Source organism: Adiantum capillus-veneris, chromosome 17, assembly GCF_014529385.1.
Source record: "Adiantum capillus-veneris isolate H3 chromosome 17, ASM1452938v2, whole genome shotgun sequence".
Lineage (NCBI taxonomy): Eukaryota > Viridiplantae > Streptophyta > Polypodiopsida > Polypodiales > Pteridaceae > Adiantum > Adiantum capillus-veneris.
In genome coordinates this window covers 57792562-57808678 of record NC_140947.1, presented here as the reverse complement: position 1 = coordinate 57808678, position 16117 = coordinate 57792562, and the positions used below count along the sequence as shown (strand labels likewise).

At 42.3% G+C, this 16117-nt stretch overlaps 1 protein-coding gene across 2 annotated transcripts in view; it reads right to left on the bottom strand.

Moving 5' to 3' along the window:
* The window catches only part of LOC147437304 (3-dehydrosphinganine reductase TSC10A-like), a 48771-nt gene extending 41705 nt beyond the window's left edge, over positions 1 to 7066 (bottom strand). For both annotated transcript variants that reach the window (XR_015184842.1, XM_086486862.1), the window contains exon 1: positions 6456 to 7066. Coding sequence is in view for 1 of the 2 variants with exons in the window: in XM_086486862.1 (XP_086342988.1) it covers positions 6456 to 7001 (546 nt within the window). In the remaining variant the exon portion in view is untranslated. The remainder of the gene's footprint in view (positions 1 to 6455) is intronic.
* Between the last annotated feature and the right edge of the window lie 9051 nt (positions 7067 to 16117).

Genomic DNA, 16117 nt, shown 5'->3' with positions numbered 1-16117 from the left:
CGCAGAAGATCTAAACGACATAACAGAAGATGAGTGCGGGCCACCTTGGCCTACACAGTATGAACTCCAAAAGATGCAACGTCAACAACATGTTGACGAGTGCACAAAGTGCTTCAGTTTGCTAAAGATCCTCAATTTGCAAAATTTGTCTTAGCAATCTATGGCTGAAGTGCATACTCAGTGGCAGAAAGCCATCAAACCACCAATTAAACCGGCAATCAAGAAACCTCCTTCTCCGAGGATGTTTACAGAACAAGAACTTCAAGAGGTGGTTCAGACCCAGATCAGTCAGCTTTTGGACATGAAAAATAAATTGAAAAAGCAATTGAAGAAAAGCAAGAAGGGGACTAACTACCCTGGTTACCTGGGCCGTCAATCTTTTGCATCTGCAAGAAAGCCGAAGAAGCGTGTGCGTTTTGAAGGACTACCCAGTTCCTTCTTCAGACAGTTCTTCTAGCTCTTCTGACTCGAGCGAGGAGGACCAAAAGGGCAAAAAGTGAAGCAAAAAGCAAAGCTTCGGAAAGAGCAAGAAAAAGGCAAAGAAAGTTGAAACTCAGATTCCGACCAATTTCTGATAGCTCTACGGAGGAGTCATCCTCTGACAGTTCGGACTCCGATGACCACATGTTATATGCGAAGAAGAAGCACTTCTACCCAAGACGAGAGCAAGAAAACAAAGGAATTTAAAGAAGGTAAACAGTCGATTAAATTTGAATCCTTTTCTGGATTCGAGATGCTCCGAGGGCTTTGGCCTTCATCCAGCAGTTTGGCATAGCCTTCTCTGGAGGGCACTACTCAGAGCACTCCAAGATTAGGAGGGCTTTAAGGAAATGCTCGAACATGGTGGTCCACTCTTCTTCTGAGGAAAGAAGCTCCAATCAAGTGGTTGAAATTCAAACGACTCTTTCTTTCTTCTCGGCTGACCCGTGAGTACGAACGGAATGTACGAACTGCTTGGAACCATCTTTGGATGACCAAGGGAGATTCTTTGCACACATATTGCGAGAGGTTTTGGGGCTCTTTTTCTACCAACCTCTTCATTTAAGAAGGTCACCTTTAAGGAACAGATTGAGTAGTTTTGTTGCAGACTCCCTACAGAGATCCGAGATTACTACCTTGAACAAAAGTCCGATTCTATTCAAGAATTAATGGGTCATGCGAAACGGGGTTTCTCGATACATTCGGGGAATTTGACTTACCCCACTTATGAAATCTTGACTCAAAGGACCAGACAGACCTCCAACAATGGCAGTAAAAAGAAAAAGAGTCCTCGGGAAAAGAAAGATACACGACCCCGACTGACTCTTAGAGAAAGGGCTAACTACCTCAAAGAGGAGAAGTGTTTTGGTTGCAGGGAACAAGGGCACATCTCCGCAAAGTGCCCCAAAAAGGCACAGCAAGGACAGATTGAAGACAGGCAAGAGAGTTTTAGAGCAGCATAGGAACGTGGCAAAAAAGGCAAGATGAAAGTTTGACTGGTACCGGATTGCATTGGAATTGACCCAAGCCAGATAGATGAAAGTACAGAACTTTGCCGAGCTTGGGGCAAAGTGAAAGATCAGGAAGCCCTTATCTTTTTCGATGGAGGAGCCAAGGCCAACTTCATTTCACCTAAATTGGCGGCACGGCTCAAGATTACACCCGACAATATGGGACCACGAGTAGAAGCAGTTCTAGCGGCACCCGGACGGGATATAGCCATTACGCCTGTCATTGGCAAACTTTGTTTGCATTGTCAGGGGTATTTAGGGCACGAGGACTTTTACATCATGCCTTTGGAAGGGTGTGACGTCCTCCTAAGAGTCCCTTGGTACCATAAGAACAACGTCGTGGTCAACTATCGGACCAAGAAAGCAACTTTGACAAATGAAAAGTGCCAAAAAATTGTACTAGATGTAAAACTTAAGGGCGAGTACGTCCCTATTGTATGGCCATTTTCAAATTAATGAAATCCAGTATTTTTGTTTACTCGATCTATTTGACAGAGTTGAATGATGAACATAGAACGAACATGTTTGGACTTGACAAAGAATGCCAAGATTTTCTCCACACACATGCTGATTGTTTCTCTGAAGGCCTCCCAAGCGAGTTACCACCATCTCGTCCTGAGCATCATACTATTGATCTGATTCCTAGAAGCACACCACCGAACCAGCCACCTTACCGTGTTAGTCGAGCCCAGAACGAAGAGATCATGAACCAAGTGAAAGACCTTCTTGTAAAGGGTCTTATCCAGCCGAGTACTTCACCCTAATGCTCTCCAGTTTTGTTGGTATTAAAGAAAGACGGATCTTGGAGAATGTGCATTGATTGTAGAGTTCTCAATAAAATCACTATCAAGAACAGATTTTCGATTCCAAGGATCGATGATATTCTTGACCGACTTCGGGGATCCTCTTATTTCAGCAGGATTGATTTGAAAGGCGAATATCATCAGATCACAATCGCTCTGGGAGATGTCTACAAGACAGCCTTTTGGACAAGCTTTGGTTTATATGAATTTTTGGTGATGCCTTTTGGACTTACCAATGCTCTAGCGACTTTTAACCCAATGATAGATAGGATTTTTCGAGAGCATCGATCTTTTGTGGGCACTTTCTTTGATGATATTATAGTTGTCACGAGACAGTCACCACGTGTCAATTGAAAAGAACAGACTGAACAGACTTTTAGCACTTCAATAACAACTGAAGAGAGAGAGAGAGAGAGAGAGAGAGAGAGAGAGACAACACGCGACACGGAGTGGCGAAATTCCACCCCAAGAGTATTGGCCCCAAACCTTAGCGCCCCTTTCGGTATTTATATTGCATCAACACAGTACAAGCCGGTACTCCAGACTCTGCACCTTCTTCAGAAAGCATGCCAGAGAATGAGCCCATGGCCTCATATTTAAAGGCCCTAGGCTCCAAAAGCAGTTTACATGAAAAGCCTTCAAACTCAAAAGCGTTTGGTCCAAAAGCAATGCTAAAGAGCTGTTAGCGTAAATCACGGAATTCCGTACAACTTCCACGTCAGCACTGTCAACGCAATTTCTGGAGCGTCCATACAGGTCTGCCACGTCATCAGTTGGCCGTGCAAGCTGTGTGGGTCCTGCTTTATTTTAATCCTTTATGTCACTTGGGGCCCCATCGAACGGGGTCTCCATAAGTTGGTAGGACTTCTTCTTCTGTTACTTGTTCTTCTTAGGGTTTAGGCCCCTCGACTAGCATTTGCAAGTTGGCTCCATTCTTCAGGGCTTTGACACGTCAGTAGTTTGTGACATCTCCCCTTCTTGAAAGAGAGTATAATCGTCCGCCATCACAGCATATTTGCAAAACAACTCAAGTTAGCTCAAAAATTTCCGAGGGTCATTCTGAGGGACAATCAGTTTGCTTTTTTTTTTTTTAAAGAAGTTAGCTTCTCCTTTCTACTCTTTTGATAAGGAGTTGGCTTCTCCTTTCGGCTCTTTTGATCAAGGAGTTGGCTCCTCCTTTTGTCCAGATCGAAACTCTTGATATTCTAGCGTAGTAAAATTAGCCATCACACCCAAACCGCATTGATCTTCCGCAGGTGTCTTGATGCAATAAAATTACATACCCAGGCAATCTCATTTAATTAGGAATATTCAGTGGCTGGCACATCACAATGCAACACAAATGCCCACATATGCATGTTACAAAACATAGAAACATAAAGCCACCGATGAACACTCCCCCCGCAAATAACCATCCAGGTCCGGGCCATGAGCTGTTCAACGACTCCATCATCACTTCTCTCGCAAATAATCTAAAAAGGTCTGGGACATGAGATATAGAGGCCTTTTACAACCAAAGCCCCCCAGACTGCAGCCTGCGTCGTTTGGAGGTGCTGAGAGTAACCACTGCTCAAACTTCTTAATACTCCCCCTGTAAATAACCACACACGTCCGGGCCATGAGTAAACAACAACAATACCCCCCCCCCCCCCCCCCCCCCCGTAAATAACCACAAGGGTCCGGGCCATGACGAAAAAAAACACTTTTCAATCATTCAATACTCCCCCCGCAAATAACCACAAGGGGCTGGGCCATGAGTATGAATGAGCAAGCACTCTCAAACATCATTTGTCACTACTCCACCCAGGAGTAAAATCACAAATCAATGAAACCAGTATTAAAGCCAGAGTCAAACATTTCAAATCGACACCAAAACAGGTTCAAAGCAGATACCATCCATTTCAAACAAAATCAAAACAGGCTCACCAAATAAGTTCTCAAACAGATTTCAAACTTAAAAAGCAATCTCGACATCAATCAAGCTCGAAAAGTCGACTGACTTTCCATCCTGCAACCTGCACCAAAATTTAGGGTTAGGTTCATTCAAAAAGGTCGTAGCCAAGCACAACATGGTCCATTAGCTCCTGGACAGACAGTGTTTCTTTAGCGGTGATGGTAGTCCCAAGATAGCAATCGCACTGGAGCTCCAAGGTTATCAGCTTGAGAAGAGACATCTACTAAGAGATGTCAAGAAGTTTTAAGATATAATCTACTACGGTTTCCATGGCAAGCATTTGAGGATTCCCCACTCTGCAAGAAGTTGCACTCCGAAGGAAGATGTCAGAAACCATATAACTTTGGACAAAAATTTTCTTGAAAGCTTGCCAAGTCCTTGGAGTGTGCGGCTTGGTAGCTATAGACATCAACATCTGCATGGCACTTTTTTTGAGAAAAACCGTGACTCGAAACAAATCGTGGATCCTTCTCTTGCAACTGATCTTTTTTGGCTTATGCCATGTAAGACATGAGCGGTGAAGACGGGAGCACGCCCGATGCGCAATGAAGTAAGGGTTGGAGTGGCTAATAAGACCTTGGTCGAAGCACGAAGCTAAAATTTCCAATGAACTTTGAAAGTGTAATCTTGCTCTGTCTGCTCTTTGGTAGGACCAGTATGCTTTCAAAAAAGCACACGTCTCATGCTCTGATACCATTGTCACAAGACGAGCACCACGTGCCAATAGAAAAGAACAAACTGAACAAACTTTTAGCACTTCAATAACAACTCAACTGAGAGAGAGAGAGAGACAACACGCGACACACGGAGTGGCGGAATTCCACCCCTGAGAGTATTAGCCCCAAACCTTGGCGCTCCTTTCGGTATTTCTTTATATTTCATCAACACAGTACAAGCCGGTACCCCAGACTCTGCACCTTCTCCAAGAAGCATGCTAGAGAATGAGCCCATGGCCTCATATTTAAAGGCCCTAGGCCCCAAAAGCAGTTTATATGAAAAGTCTTCAAACTCAAAAGCTTCTGGTCCAAAAGCAATGTCAAAAAGCTGCCAACATAAATCACGGAATTCTGTACATCTGCCACATCAGCACTGTCAGTGCAATTTCTAGAGCGTCCGTACACGTCTGCCTCGTTATCAATTGGCTGCGCAAGCTGTGTGTAGGTCCTGCTTTATTTTAATCCTTTGTCACTTGAGTCCCCATCGGACGAGGTCCCCATAAGTTGGTAGGACTTCTTCTTCTGTTACTTGTTCTTTTTAGGGTTTAGGCTCCTCGGCCGACATCTGGTTGGCTCCATTGGCTTTGATACGTCAACAGTTTGTGACAATAGTTTTCTCCAAGGATGAAGCACAACATCGACACCATCTACTACAAGTCTTTCACACATTGCGTGATCTATATTAGTTATCAATGCCAAAAAGAGTGAATTTTTCTTGCCAGAGATACACTTTCTTGGACACATTGTCTCAGCAACAGGAGTACAGATGGACATAGCCAAGATTGAAAATATACGCGATTGGCCAGATTTGAAGAAAGTTCATGAAGTTAGAAGCTTCTTGGGCTTGTGTCCTTACTACCGACGGTTCATTCGGAAGTTTGCAGAGGTAGCTTCCCCTTTGCACATATTGACTCAAAAAGGAGTCCCTTTCTCGTGGGGACTGACAGAAGTGACTGCCTTTCAGACACTTAAGGAAAAACTGACTACTGGACCAGTGTTGGCTTTGCCAGACCTTCGAAGTATATTGTGATGCTTGTGGTCGTAGTTTGGGAGCGGTCTTAATGCAAGAAGGCCATGTGATTGCCTCAACAGGGATGTACCCTGAGCTGGATGCGAGGTGGCGCTGCATGATTCGCTTGGCAAAATGGGCAGCCAAGACCCCCGCCCAAGAAAAGAGGGTGCGCCCAAAGTGGTCGAACTGCATACCCCACCAATCATACATCGCGCACCAACCAGTAGGCTGAAGCGCTTGAGCTGGAAAAGCTGACAGTTTTACAACTTTTTAGTATAGCGGACGGGCTGTGTGTAATGCCCCACCTGCCCGTCTCTCGCATGCATTGGCAGGTGCTGCTTGATGTGTAAAGGCCCTTAGATACAAATGTAAGCAAGTCAATAACCAGGTTCTAGAACCTAAAGTTCCATTACTCTTCTCTTTCCATGGGACTCTTCAACATGATCAAACTCATAACTACAAATGATATGAGACATGTACCTGGCCAGCTTGAGAGGAGATAATGGCAATGGAGGCAAATTGATCATCTTTACGATTCTTCAAAGAGGGTAACATAGCCTTGATGACATGAAGGTTGCCTCTGAGGTTTGTATCCAGCACATGGTTGATCTCATCCAGGGAGGAGTCTTCCAAGCTCTTTGGGATAGAGATTCCATGACTACAGATGAGGATGTCGATAGAGCCAGCCTCTCTTGCAATTGCACTCACACTTTCAAAATCTTTCACATCACCGCAGTAGATTTTGACCTCTTTGCCAGTAGCATTAACTATGGCAATCTTGGCTTGTGTGAGGCGGGAGAGGTCCCGTGCCATAATGGAGACTTGGGCGCCCTCCTGAAGAGCAAGCTTTGCAAGCTCCAAACCAATGCCGCTGGATCCCCCTGTTATGAACACGTGACGATTTGCGAAGGGGATGCGCGCGGGCCGAGGAGAGCATATGACGTAGCGCAACGCGAGAAAGAGGATGGATATGAGGACGACTAGCAGCAGCAATATTTGCGACAGTGGCAGTGCACAACTGTCCATCGCTAGCTCTCGCAGGGAGCAAAGCCAACCTATGCTGCTTTCGCCTAGCCCAAATAACAGTTGTTTTGAGTTAAAAGCTACAGTGATGTACTATTAGTGAGAATCTATACAGATTCTTCAAGCCCCTTTTGCTTCGTCTGCTATGGCTAGCAAAACAACCAATGGCGAGCAAGTTTCGAACCCGACCCATTGAGGGTAACATCTTCATCGTGCTGCACTGACCAACTTAAGGGCCCACAGGCCCTCGTCCCTATATGGCATGGCTCTGGCTCAGAGGGGATCTAGGGTCCAAATTTAAGGGGGCGAGGCGGCTTTAATCTCAGTCGTCGGATCATGCAGTGAACTAGGGGTGAACTAGGAGGGGCGGGTAAACTAGGGGTGGGTGAACTGGGGGTGAACTAAGGGTGAACTAGGGTGTGAGCATGTGCCATGCCAACATGGGCAGCGGCGCGCGCTAGCGTGGTGGTAGGGCATTCGTGTGGCAACCGAGACGTCTCGGGTTCGACCCACACCCCGCGAGGCGGGTGAACTAGGAGTGAACTCGGGGTGCCATTTTTGCCCTGAGTTCACCCCTAGTTCATCGAGTCGACGGACGGTTGAGATTGCGTTGCGATTTTCGCTTCTCTTTCCCACCGTAGATCCCCCCTGGCTGGAGCCGTGCCATATAGTGACGAGGGGGGCCCACCACAACCCCTGCATTGTTGTCCCACTCCCCATCGTCAAGGAGTGTCGAATATATCTCCCTGAATTGTGCTTATCCATTCATGATTTTCAAAAACATGCAGGCGCTACATCTTCCACTATCATCGTCTTATTTTTTTAGCTCTCTCGCCATCATAATTAAAAGATTCTCTGTAACAAGGATTTTTTTGGATCATGGCCACACACTACGGTTGGTCTAAACTTAATCCTGTATGTATTCCCTAGTCGCACAAAGACATTCTGAACAACCATCTTTGGCAATAAGATCAAGAGAGGGGGGGAGGGGGGTTGGGCAAAAAAATTAGTTCTATTTTGTAAAACAGAAACTCTAAAAAGGCTTTCAAACATGCAAATTGAGAGCCAAGGAATTTTCCAAGAAACCTAAAACAAAACACCAGGCTACCCACAATGTGAGTGTCCTATTGTTCTTGCTCGATGATGAGTGCCTCAAGACAAAGTTAATGATGTAGTGTTTATAAGGTTAGGTTTAGGCATAGCAAAGACAGTGAGGGTGAAAGGGGGATATGTTGTGGTTCGGACTCAGTGATTGGAGAAGTAGGAGTTTGATATTTTTGACCCACCAGGCAAGCCCCCTCCCCTAGCCCCAAAAGGTGCAAACGTTTGCCTCATCCAAATGAACATGAAGTTTGGCCCACAATGCTCCCAATCAATCGACTTCATCTACACTACTTCTTTATTTGACTTAAAATTTTCTCAAGCAGAGAGCTAGGCCATGCGTCACCAAGCAGCGGTGACTCAAATGGCAGGCATCAAAGAGCTGGAGAAAATGTTGAACGTTAATGCCCTTCACGCGTCAACCTCGCTCTACCAGTTACCCTGCATTGTCTTTGCGATCGTGGGCGGTCCAGATGCCCCACATGGTCAAGGTTGCTCGTGCTTTGATCGATCTCAGGACATGATCATCTCCTACTGCCAATTATGGAGAGCAAGAGCCTAGTTTGATTGGATGGCTGCATCGTACATGTCATGCACCATCCTTTTGTGTGTGTGTGTGTGTGTGTGTGTGTGAGTGTGTGTGTGTGTGTGTGTGTGTGAGAGAGAGAGAGAGAGAGAGAGAGAGAGGACTGTGGATGTTATGCTTTCTTTAGGGCTCAAAAGGGTGAGCCAGAGCCATGTCAATCTTCAGCAAGCCATATCTCATGTGAAACGTTGCCTTCCTCTAAAGGCCCCATTCCACTGCCACTCGCACACATCTTTTGTGGATGAAGCCAACAACGTCTTCCTTGGAAAGACCATGTCACAAACCCCATTCACCTGGGTCGATTTACATATCACAAACTCTACACTTTAAGAATTCAGGTTTTGTTGAAGAAAACCTCTAGGCTCAAGTCAAAGTAATTCATTTGAGAAATTTCCAGATAAACACTGGGTAGATTTTGCAACCTCGTGCTAGAATGAGGAGAATAACATTGTTGTAGTTGAGGGAGTTGCAATTGCTTTGCTGCCAAGCCTATATTGCCCAAAGTGAGCAGCTACAGTATTGCCAAAGTTGTCGTTTCTTGGGAAGAGATGAAATCAAACACTTTCTGTAAGAAATAGTTTATAGAAAAAAATTTGAAAGCATCGTTCAAGAGAGAAGTCATAAGGTTGCATGACTCCTAATTGTAAATGAGAGAGAGAGAGAGAGAGAGAGACTAGAGAGCTAGGAATGAAAAGTGTGTGGGGAGAGAGACAGAGCTTGGGAGAGATGAGCCACCTTGAGGTTGTAGGAGTCGAGAGGAAGGAGTGCCATGAACATCTCGGTCTCCACCGTGAACCGGCTAGGGGGTGTAGGAGTCAATCAAACGGAAAGTAAAAGGAGGTCGCCATGAGCTTTTGGGTGATAGAGTAACTAGAGAGAGAGAGAGAGAGAGAGAGAGATTGTATTAGTATCATCGAGGACCTATAAGTTCAACTGAAGCATGTCCCATGCTATATGTTAAGCTGATCAAATGTGGATACAAGGGTGGAAAATGAGAAAGTGGCTAGAAGTGGAAGGTATGTGGGGAATGGTCTAACTGAGATTGGATGTGGTCCATAATCTAAGCACTCAAGTAGATATGATGGTTAACGGCAAACAACAAATTTACGAAAAAAAACATCATCTACGAAGAGCACAAGCAGGGTTAAAAGCCGCAATCAAGCAAGTATCGGCAATGCATGTGACTTGTAAGGCCAAGATAAAAGGTAATCGGCAAGGCCGATCATTTATTCAATTCTAAGAAGCCGACATGCATCTTTCTTTTTTAATTCACAGTTTTGGGGCATGGCTCCCAAGCAAGTTTACTGCATTTGAGGCAGTACAAACAATCATGCTCAACTCATTGTCTGGCAAGACATATCCAACGAGATTTCAAGGGTAAAGGCCAGCAGTATTGAGCAATCCAAGTATGCTTTATTTCTATCATTATTGTATATGTTTTTATGCTTTTAGATCTGATATATTGGTCGATATGGTTGACAATTGGCGAGGTTAATTTCTTTTTAACTTTGTTTATTAAGATAATTCCATAAAATGCACCTTGGTACATCAGCTTCAACTAGGGAGCAAGGCTTTGTACCGAGATTCTTAAAAACCGGCTTCTGTATTACGTTGGCTATCATATTTTTGATATCTCCTCCTTGTGCTATCTAGAGGAGGGGGAAAGCAAGGCTTCCAGGAGCACGGCTCCATGCATTAGATGTGTCACTTCAAAGACATTGTAGCTTGCCAGGGAGCAAGCAACACAAGTGCACGAAGCACATTGGAAATCACATTGACATCCACAGCTATGAGTTGAATCCAATGTTGACCACCACACATACGGGATGTTATGACTTTCAGTGCCAAGGGCAGTCGATAAGTATGTTAACTTTAAGTTTCACTTTTGGACTGAATCACTTTTTCAAGAATTTTCACATTGTTAACTTATCAAGCAAATGTTGCTTCGATCAAGCAGTGTTTGGCAATAGATGACATCTGATAGCTAAGTTGTAGATGCTATCTCTATCAATATTGAGCAATCTCATGATTCTCAATAAGCTGCACGATTTGGCAAGGCCGATTCTCTATGAAATTTTGACAAGGTTGATTTGTTTCTGCTTTGGTATATGTGTGTCAGCAGGAGCACCTGCTAGCTATGAGCACTCAGGTTGCGTTATGTCTCATATTTTTCATGAACTTATGTGAAGCAAAGTTCACTTCACGACATCTTGCATAGAATTTTTCAAAGTTTGGAATATGTTATTAGCATACACACTTCGGGGAACTTGGCACCACGTCTATCTGATTTTCTTTTGGAGGTCTGTTAGCAGCAAGCTAACTCGGATAACTCAGATAACATTTTTCGGAGCTTCTTTATTGTAAAAACACTTATTATTTTGATGGACCGGGAATGTTGTAACTCCTACTTTTCAGATAAACAGTGTAATTGATGAGCTGGGGCTACATGCTTCCAGATTGTATAAACCTTGGCTAAGGTATAAAAGCCAATCTTTGTAAGTATTTTATAAGTTTTTGGATAACAGAAACACGGCCTGAGCTAACGGCGCTCACTTCTCTCGTTCTCGCGCTTCCTACTCCCTTCTCGATTGTCACATTGCAGTGTCGTCTGTTGCATTGCAACCGCAGGTAAGAGCTCTACGCATTGACATAAGCATTTCATGGTAATCCATAGCTTTTGGCATCGTTGACCTCCGGCCTAATTTCATCATAAGTAGGAATTTAAGCTTAAAAATCATAAAATAAGTATAGGTGAGATATCGGGGCATCATTGCTAAGTATTTAGATGCATTCTAGGTCGAAAACGACTAGGTCAAAACTCACTGATGTTAATCATCACGATTTTTGCACTTGACCTAAAGTGCATAAGCATGTGTGCTTAGGTCTTATAAACATGTCCTATAAGTTACGTAACATTTGGATATTGTTTGATGATGTAACAGTTATGATTTTTTTGCCGATTAGCGACTAGCTTTTGGTATTTGAGTGTAGCTTGAGTTAGATGCGAGTTGTTTGTTGTTTTCGAAGAGATTAACAACCTCTTGTAGCCTCTATGCACTAGTGGAGTCAGCTTCATCCCATGGATTGACAATTATATTCGTGGTTCTCTATATGTCTGCAATAAGATAGAAGTGAGGTTAGACACACGTCCCACATTTGGCGTCGCTGTCGGGGATTGAAGAGACCTAAACTAGGAAGAAACACGAGTGTCTTGTGTAGTTGTCCTTCAACTTCCTTTAGGATCACGTAGAGTCAAAACTCTCTTTTTAAAACCGCATAGCTTAAGATTGTCGTCTTTTGCTGTGTGGAGGTAGCTTGGAAGTAGGTTGTACTTGCTAAGTACCTTTTAGGATTGTAGGATTAGAGGATTAAATTAGGATTTTGAGAATGATTGATGGATGAGACAAGTCTTAAGATCAAGGCTCAGAAAACCATTAAAAACAAGAAAACGAGTGTTTGTGGACACTTTCCACAACCCCATTGCAGTAGAACTTAGGAGTAGGGTAAGTAGAATCCGAGGTGGGATCTCAGAACATTGCTATATCCAAAAGAATCAATTGTGAGTTGTTTATGTGAAGTTGCAGAATTTCAGGTCTACGGCTAGAAATAGCACAAGAAGACTGTCCACCATGGAATCCAACTAGAGATTATGCTTTAAAACTTGTATGAACCAGTGGGTAAGCTTAAGGACACATTTGAGGTAAAATTTAAGGAGTTTGCAAAAACTCAGATTATTTACTTTTTCTTGACATTTTAGGCCAAATTAAGTTTTGACTTGACTCAGAGGCTTAAAATGATTCGCAAAAATACGGTTCTCTGAAAAAGTTGAAAAAAGTGCTCATTTTAGGCCAAAAGTAAATAATCGTGATTATTTACTTTCAGCTCAAAACTAACCAAGTTTGATACCAGAGACTCTATGCATGTGTACAAACATCTCTTGTAAAGGCCCATAGAATTTGGATCACCAAACTAACCAAAAACTTGATAAAAACTAAAATCTGTATTGATTGTCGAGAACTTGAGTGTGAATTGGAAAATTTTTGTTCAAACTCAGTGAAACTTGACTCATAGGCTTATATTGAAGTGTTCAACAAGTGTGCATGCTCAGTTGACAAAAAAGATGTAAAAATTTACCAAAAGTAAATAATCGTGATTATTTACTTTTGTTTCATTTCTCAACTTTTTTGACCAACCCACCATACCACTTATTTTAGCATGCTATATTAAGCCCGCAAATCAAATTTGGTAAGATTTGGATCATTAGAGTGAAAATTGTGGCCAAATTTGCAAAGTCAGTCTGCAAACACAAAATTATTGACCATTTGAACAAGGATTATCCAAACTTGATGAAACTTGGCTAGGGAGCTTAAGTTGAGCTGCTTAACCATTCTGTGTCAACATTGTGGCAAAAAATTGCATAAAAATACCATGAGTAAATAATCGCGATTATTTACATATGCTACAAAATTGGACATTTTTGCACGTTTGAGTATACCACAAGGTCAAGCATATCAAATAGACCACACAAATCAAATTTGGTGAAATTTGGATCGCAAAAGTGAGACTTGAGCAAGATTCTCAAAAACTGAGTCTACGGACACGAAATAGTCGTTAACTTGGACAAATTTTGTTCAAAGTCAGTGAAACTTGTTCAGAGACCTTAAAAAGCTCAATACTTGGCAAAACAAGCCAAAAAGTATAAAAATTTGAGAAAAGTAAATAATCGCGATTATTTACTACAAAGACATACTTTTGGACTCTTGAGCTTGAACAATGTTAGAACAACATAATACAAGGCCACCGGTCAATTTTGGTTTCAATCGGATCCAAATTAGTACATGTTCACTCAGTTTCCAAATTGCAGATTAGTCCTTGGGCTTTTTGTAAAAGTAGAATCTAAAAGTCTCAAGTGCTGACTCACTTAGCTCAATTTGAAGTGATACACATAGACCATTCACAATAGTTAGCAAAAATTGTGTATTCTTTGTGAAAGGATAGCCAACTTGATTAAAATTGATACAAAAATCAAGTTGCAAACAAGGAATTGAAAGCGTGACAGAAGCTGCAATCAAGTCAAGTGGAAGAAACTGATAACAAATTAATCTGATGGTAAGTACTCTATCCAAAGCTTCACAAGTCTATATGAACCTTAGATATGATCGTATACTAGCAAACCAGGGCATATGTGGAGAGACCACTAGTAGAGTATCCATCGAAGAGAGTGTGAATCAAAGCAATCACTTGGACACTATCTTTGAAGAAGTCTCAGACACTTTTTATGAATAAACATCTAAAATGTCTTCCGATTCGACTCATTCGGGAACCGGAACGACAATGCGATATAAACACATACTCAATTTTTATAAAACTAATGGCCATGGTGCTCAGGTTTACCTAGATCCTAATGAAGAGTATGCCATTCGCATTGATGACCATGACATAGAGTTTGAAGAGGAAATCCCGGCAAACAAACAAGAAAAAATGTATATGGATAAAAACGAAACTCAGTATTTACAAGTTGAAAACCCTGATGTGATAGACAAATGGGGGTTAGAAGTAAATACCATAATTTCAGATATGGCAGCAAAAGAAGAAGCACTGACTTTAGAATTCAAGGGATACGATCAAGTTGATTTGAAGCCTTTGAAACGGCTTAGCACAGATAATCGAGTCTATTATTGGGAGGATAGAAACGTCAAAGATCTTCTATGGACTTCTCATGCCAAATCAGGACAGTTAACACCCATGAAGATCATCTATATCTTCAGAATCAAAGATAAGAGTTCAACAGATCTACCAACGTACCTATTTAGGGATTGTTATAACAATAATTTTGTTATGATGAGTCTTGAGGAGGTGGAACAAACCAAATACCAAGGCTACTCCATAAGGATTGGATATTGGCCAGAAACTATTCCAAGAGATGAACTTCGCGAGAGATATTTTGAGAGCAATGTTAAAAAACCCGAAACTACTTCATCACGAAGAAAACCAAGTGACACTAAAGCCAATTCAGTGCTACATGAGTCACTATTTACAACAGACTAGTTTGAAGGACTAGGAACAGGACCAACTGCCAGGAGACCGGGAGTTGAACCAAATAGACGTGTAAGACCAGCTGATTTTCAAAAATGGATCAAAAAATACAGTGGATCTGGGGATCCATATGACCGCTTAGCAAGCTTTAAACAAGTGCTAAGAGCAGAACGCATATTTGATTTCTATATTCAATTCGAGGGATTTGGAATGACATTAGAAGGAACAACACTGACATGGTTCCAAAACATTCCACCGAGGTCAATCATGGACTTAAATATATAAGCTCAAGGATTTGTAATTGCATGTTCCAAAACAGGGATCAAACAGAAACAAGGTGAGTCAGTTAGAGATTGTGCAACTAGAATAAAACAATACATTGCAAGATACCCAGAACTAGAAATACATGCAAAAGAAAGATTAGTATCATTGTTTCTAGAGGGACTGCTAAACAAAGAACTTCATGCTATATTGTATAACAAGAAACATATGACCCTAGAAGAGTGTGTGTCAGATGCTATTGACTTAGGAGACAATTGCGATATTTTCAATGAAGAAGGTGTCTCTAAGGATAATCAGATTGAGAAAACATCCACCAAACCAGCACAAGTGGGAACTGCTGTAAAGTGTGAGCTTTGTCCTAAGGTGTGAGTCAAGGAGAGGAGAGTGGATTTATCCCACATACTGTGGAGCAAGGCTGTAGAACTACTTAAAGCTCATTTCTTGAATCAATAAATAACAACTCATTTTGCACTACATGCTTGTCTATGGTGAGCTTGTGCTAAGCTAAGTCAATACTCAAGATTGTGTTTATGAGTCCAAGCTAATTTATCTCGGAACCTAATTCACTTGAGTGATAAGCTTGCTTACACACACTCACACACTTGCACCATGTTTCTCTTTCATCCACCATAGCTAGCACGATCCAAATCCTAACATTTGGTATCAAAGCTATGGTGTGCTAGCTAGGATTTTCATTATGCATTAGTGTGTGTTAATCATTAGCATCTCCATTAGATGGATTAGTATTTCATTATCACGGCCCATTAACATTCTTCATGACTAGTTGCATCTCACTAATTAGGCCTTAATCTAGTTGTGTGTGGGCATGTCCTTGGCACACCCAAGAGGCCACTACCCTCCATGGCTAGATAGGCTTGATTAGGGAGAAGATTAGTATCCAATTTTTGCATGCTTTAGTCCTTTTTTGTGTCCTAGTTTTCACCTTCAATTAATCTCTCCACTTTTGCAATCACCTAACAATATTGAGCTCATCTCGAAGTGCTCGACGCAAGCTTTCCATAGAGCATGCAAGCTCAGCAATCTGAGCTCAAAAACCTCTTAAACTCCATCCCCAATTTTGCTTATATTTAGGTGTGTGTGTGAGTTTGTGTGG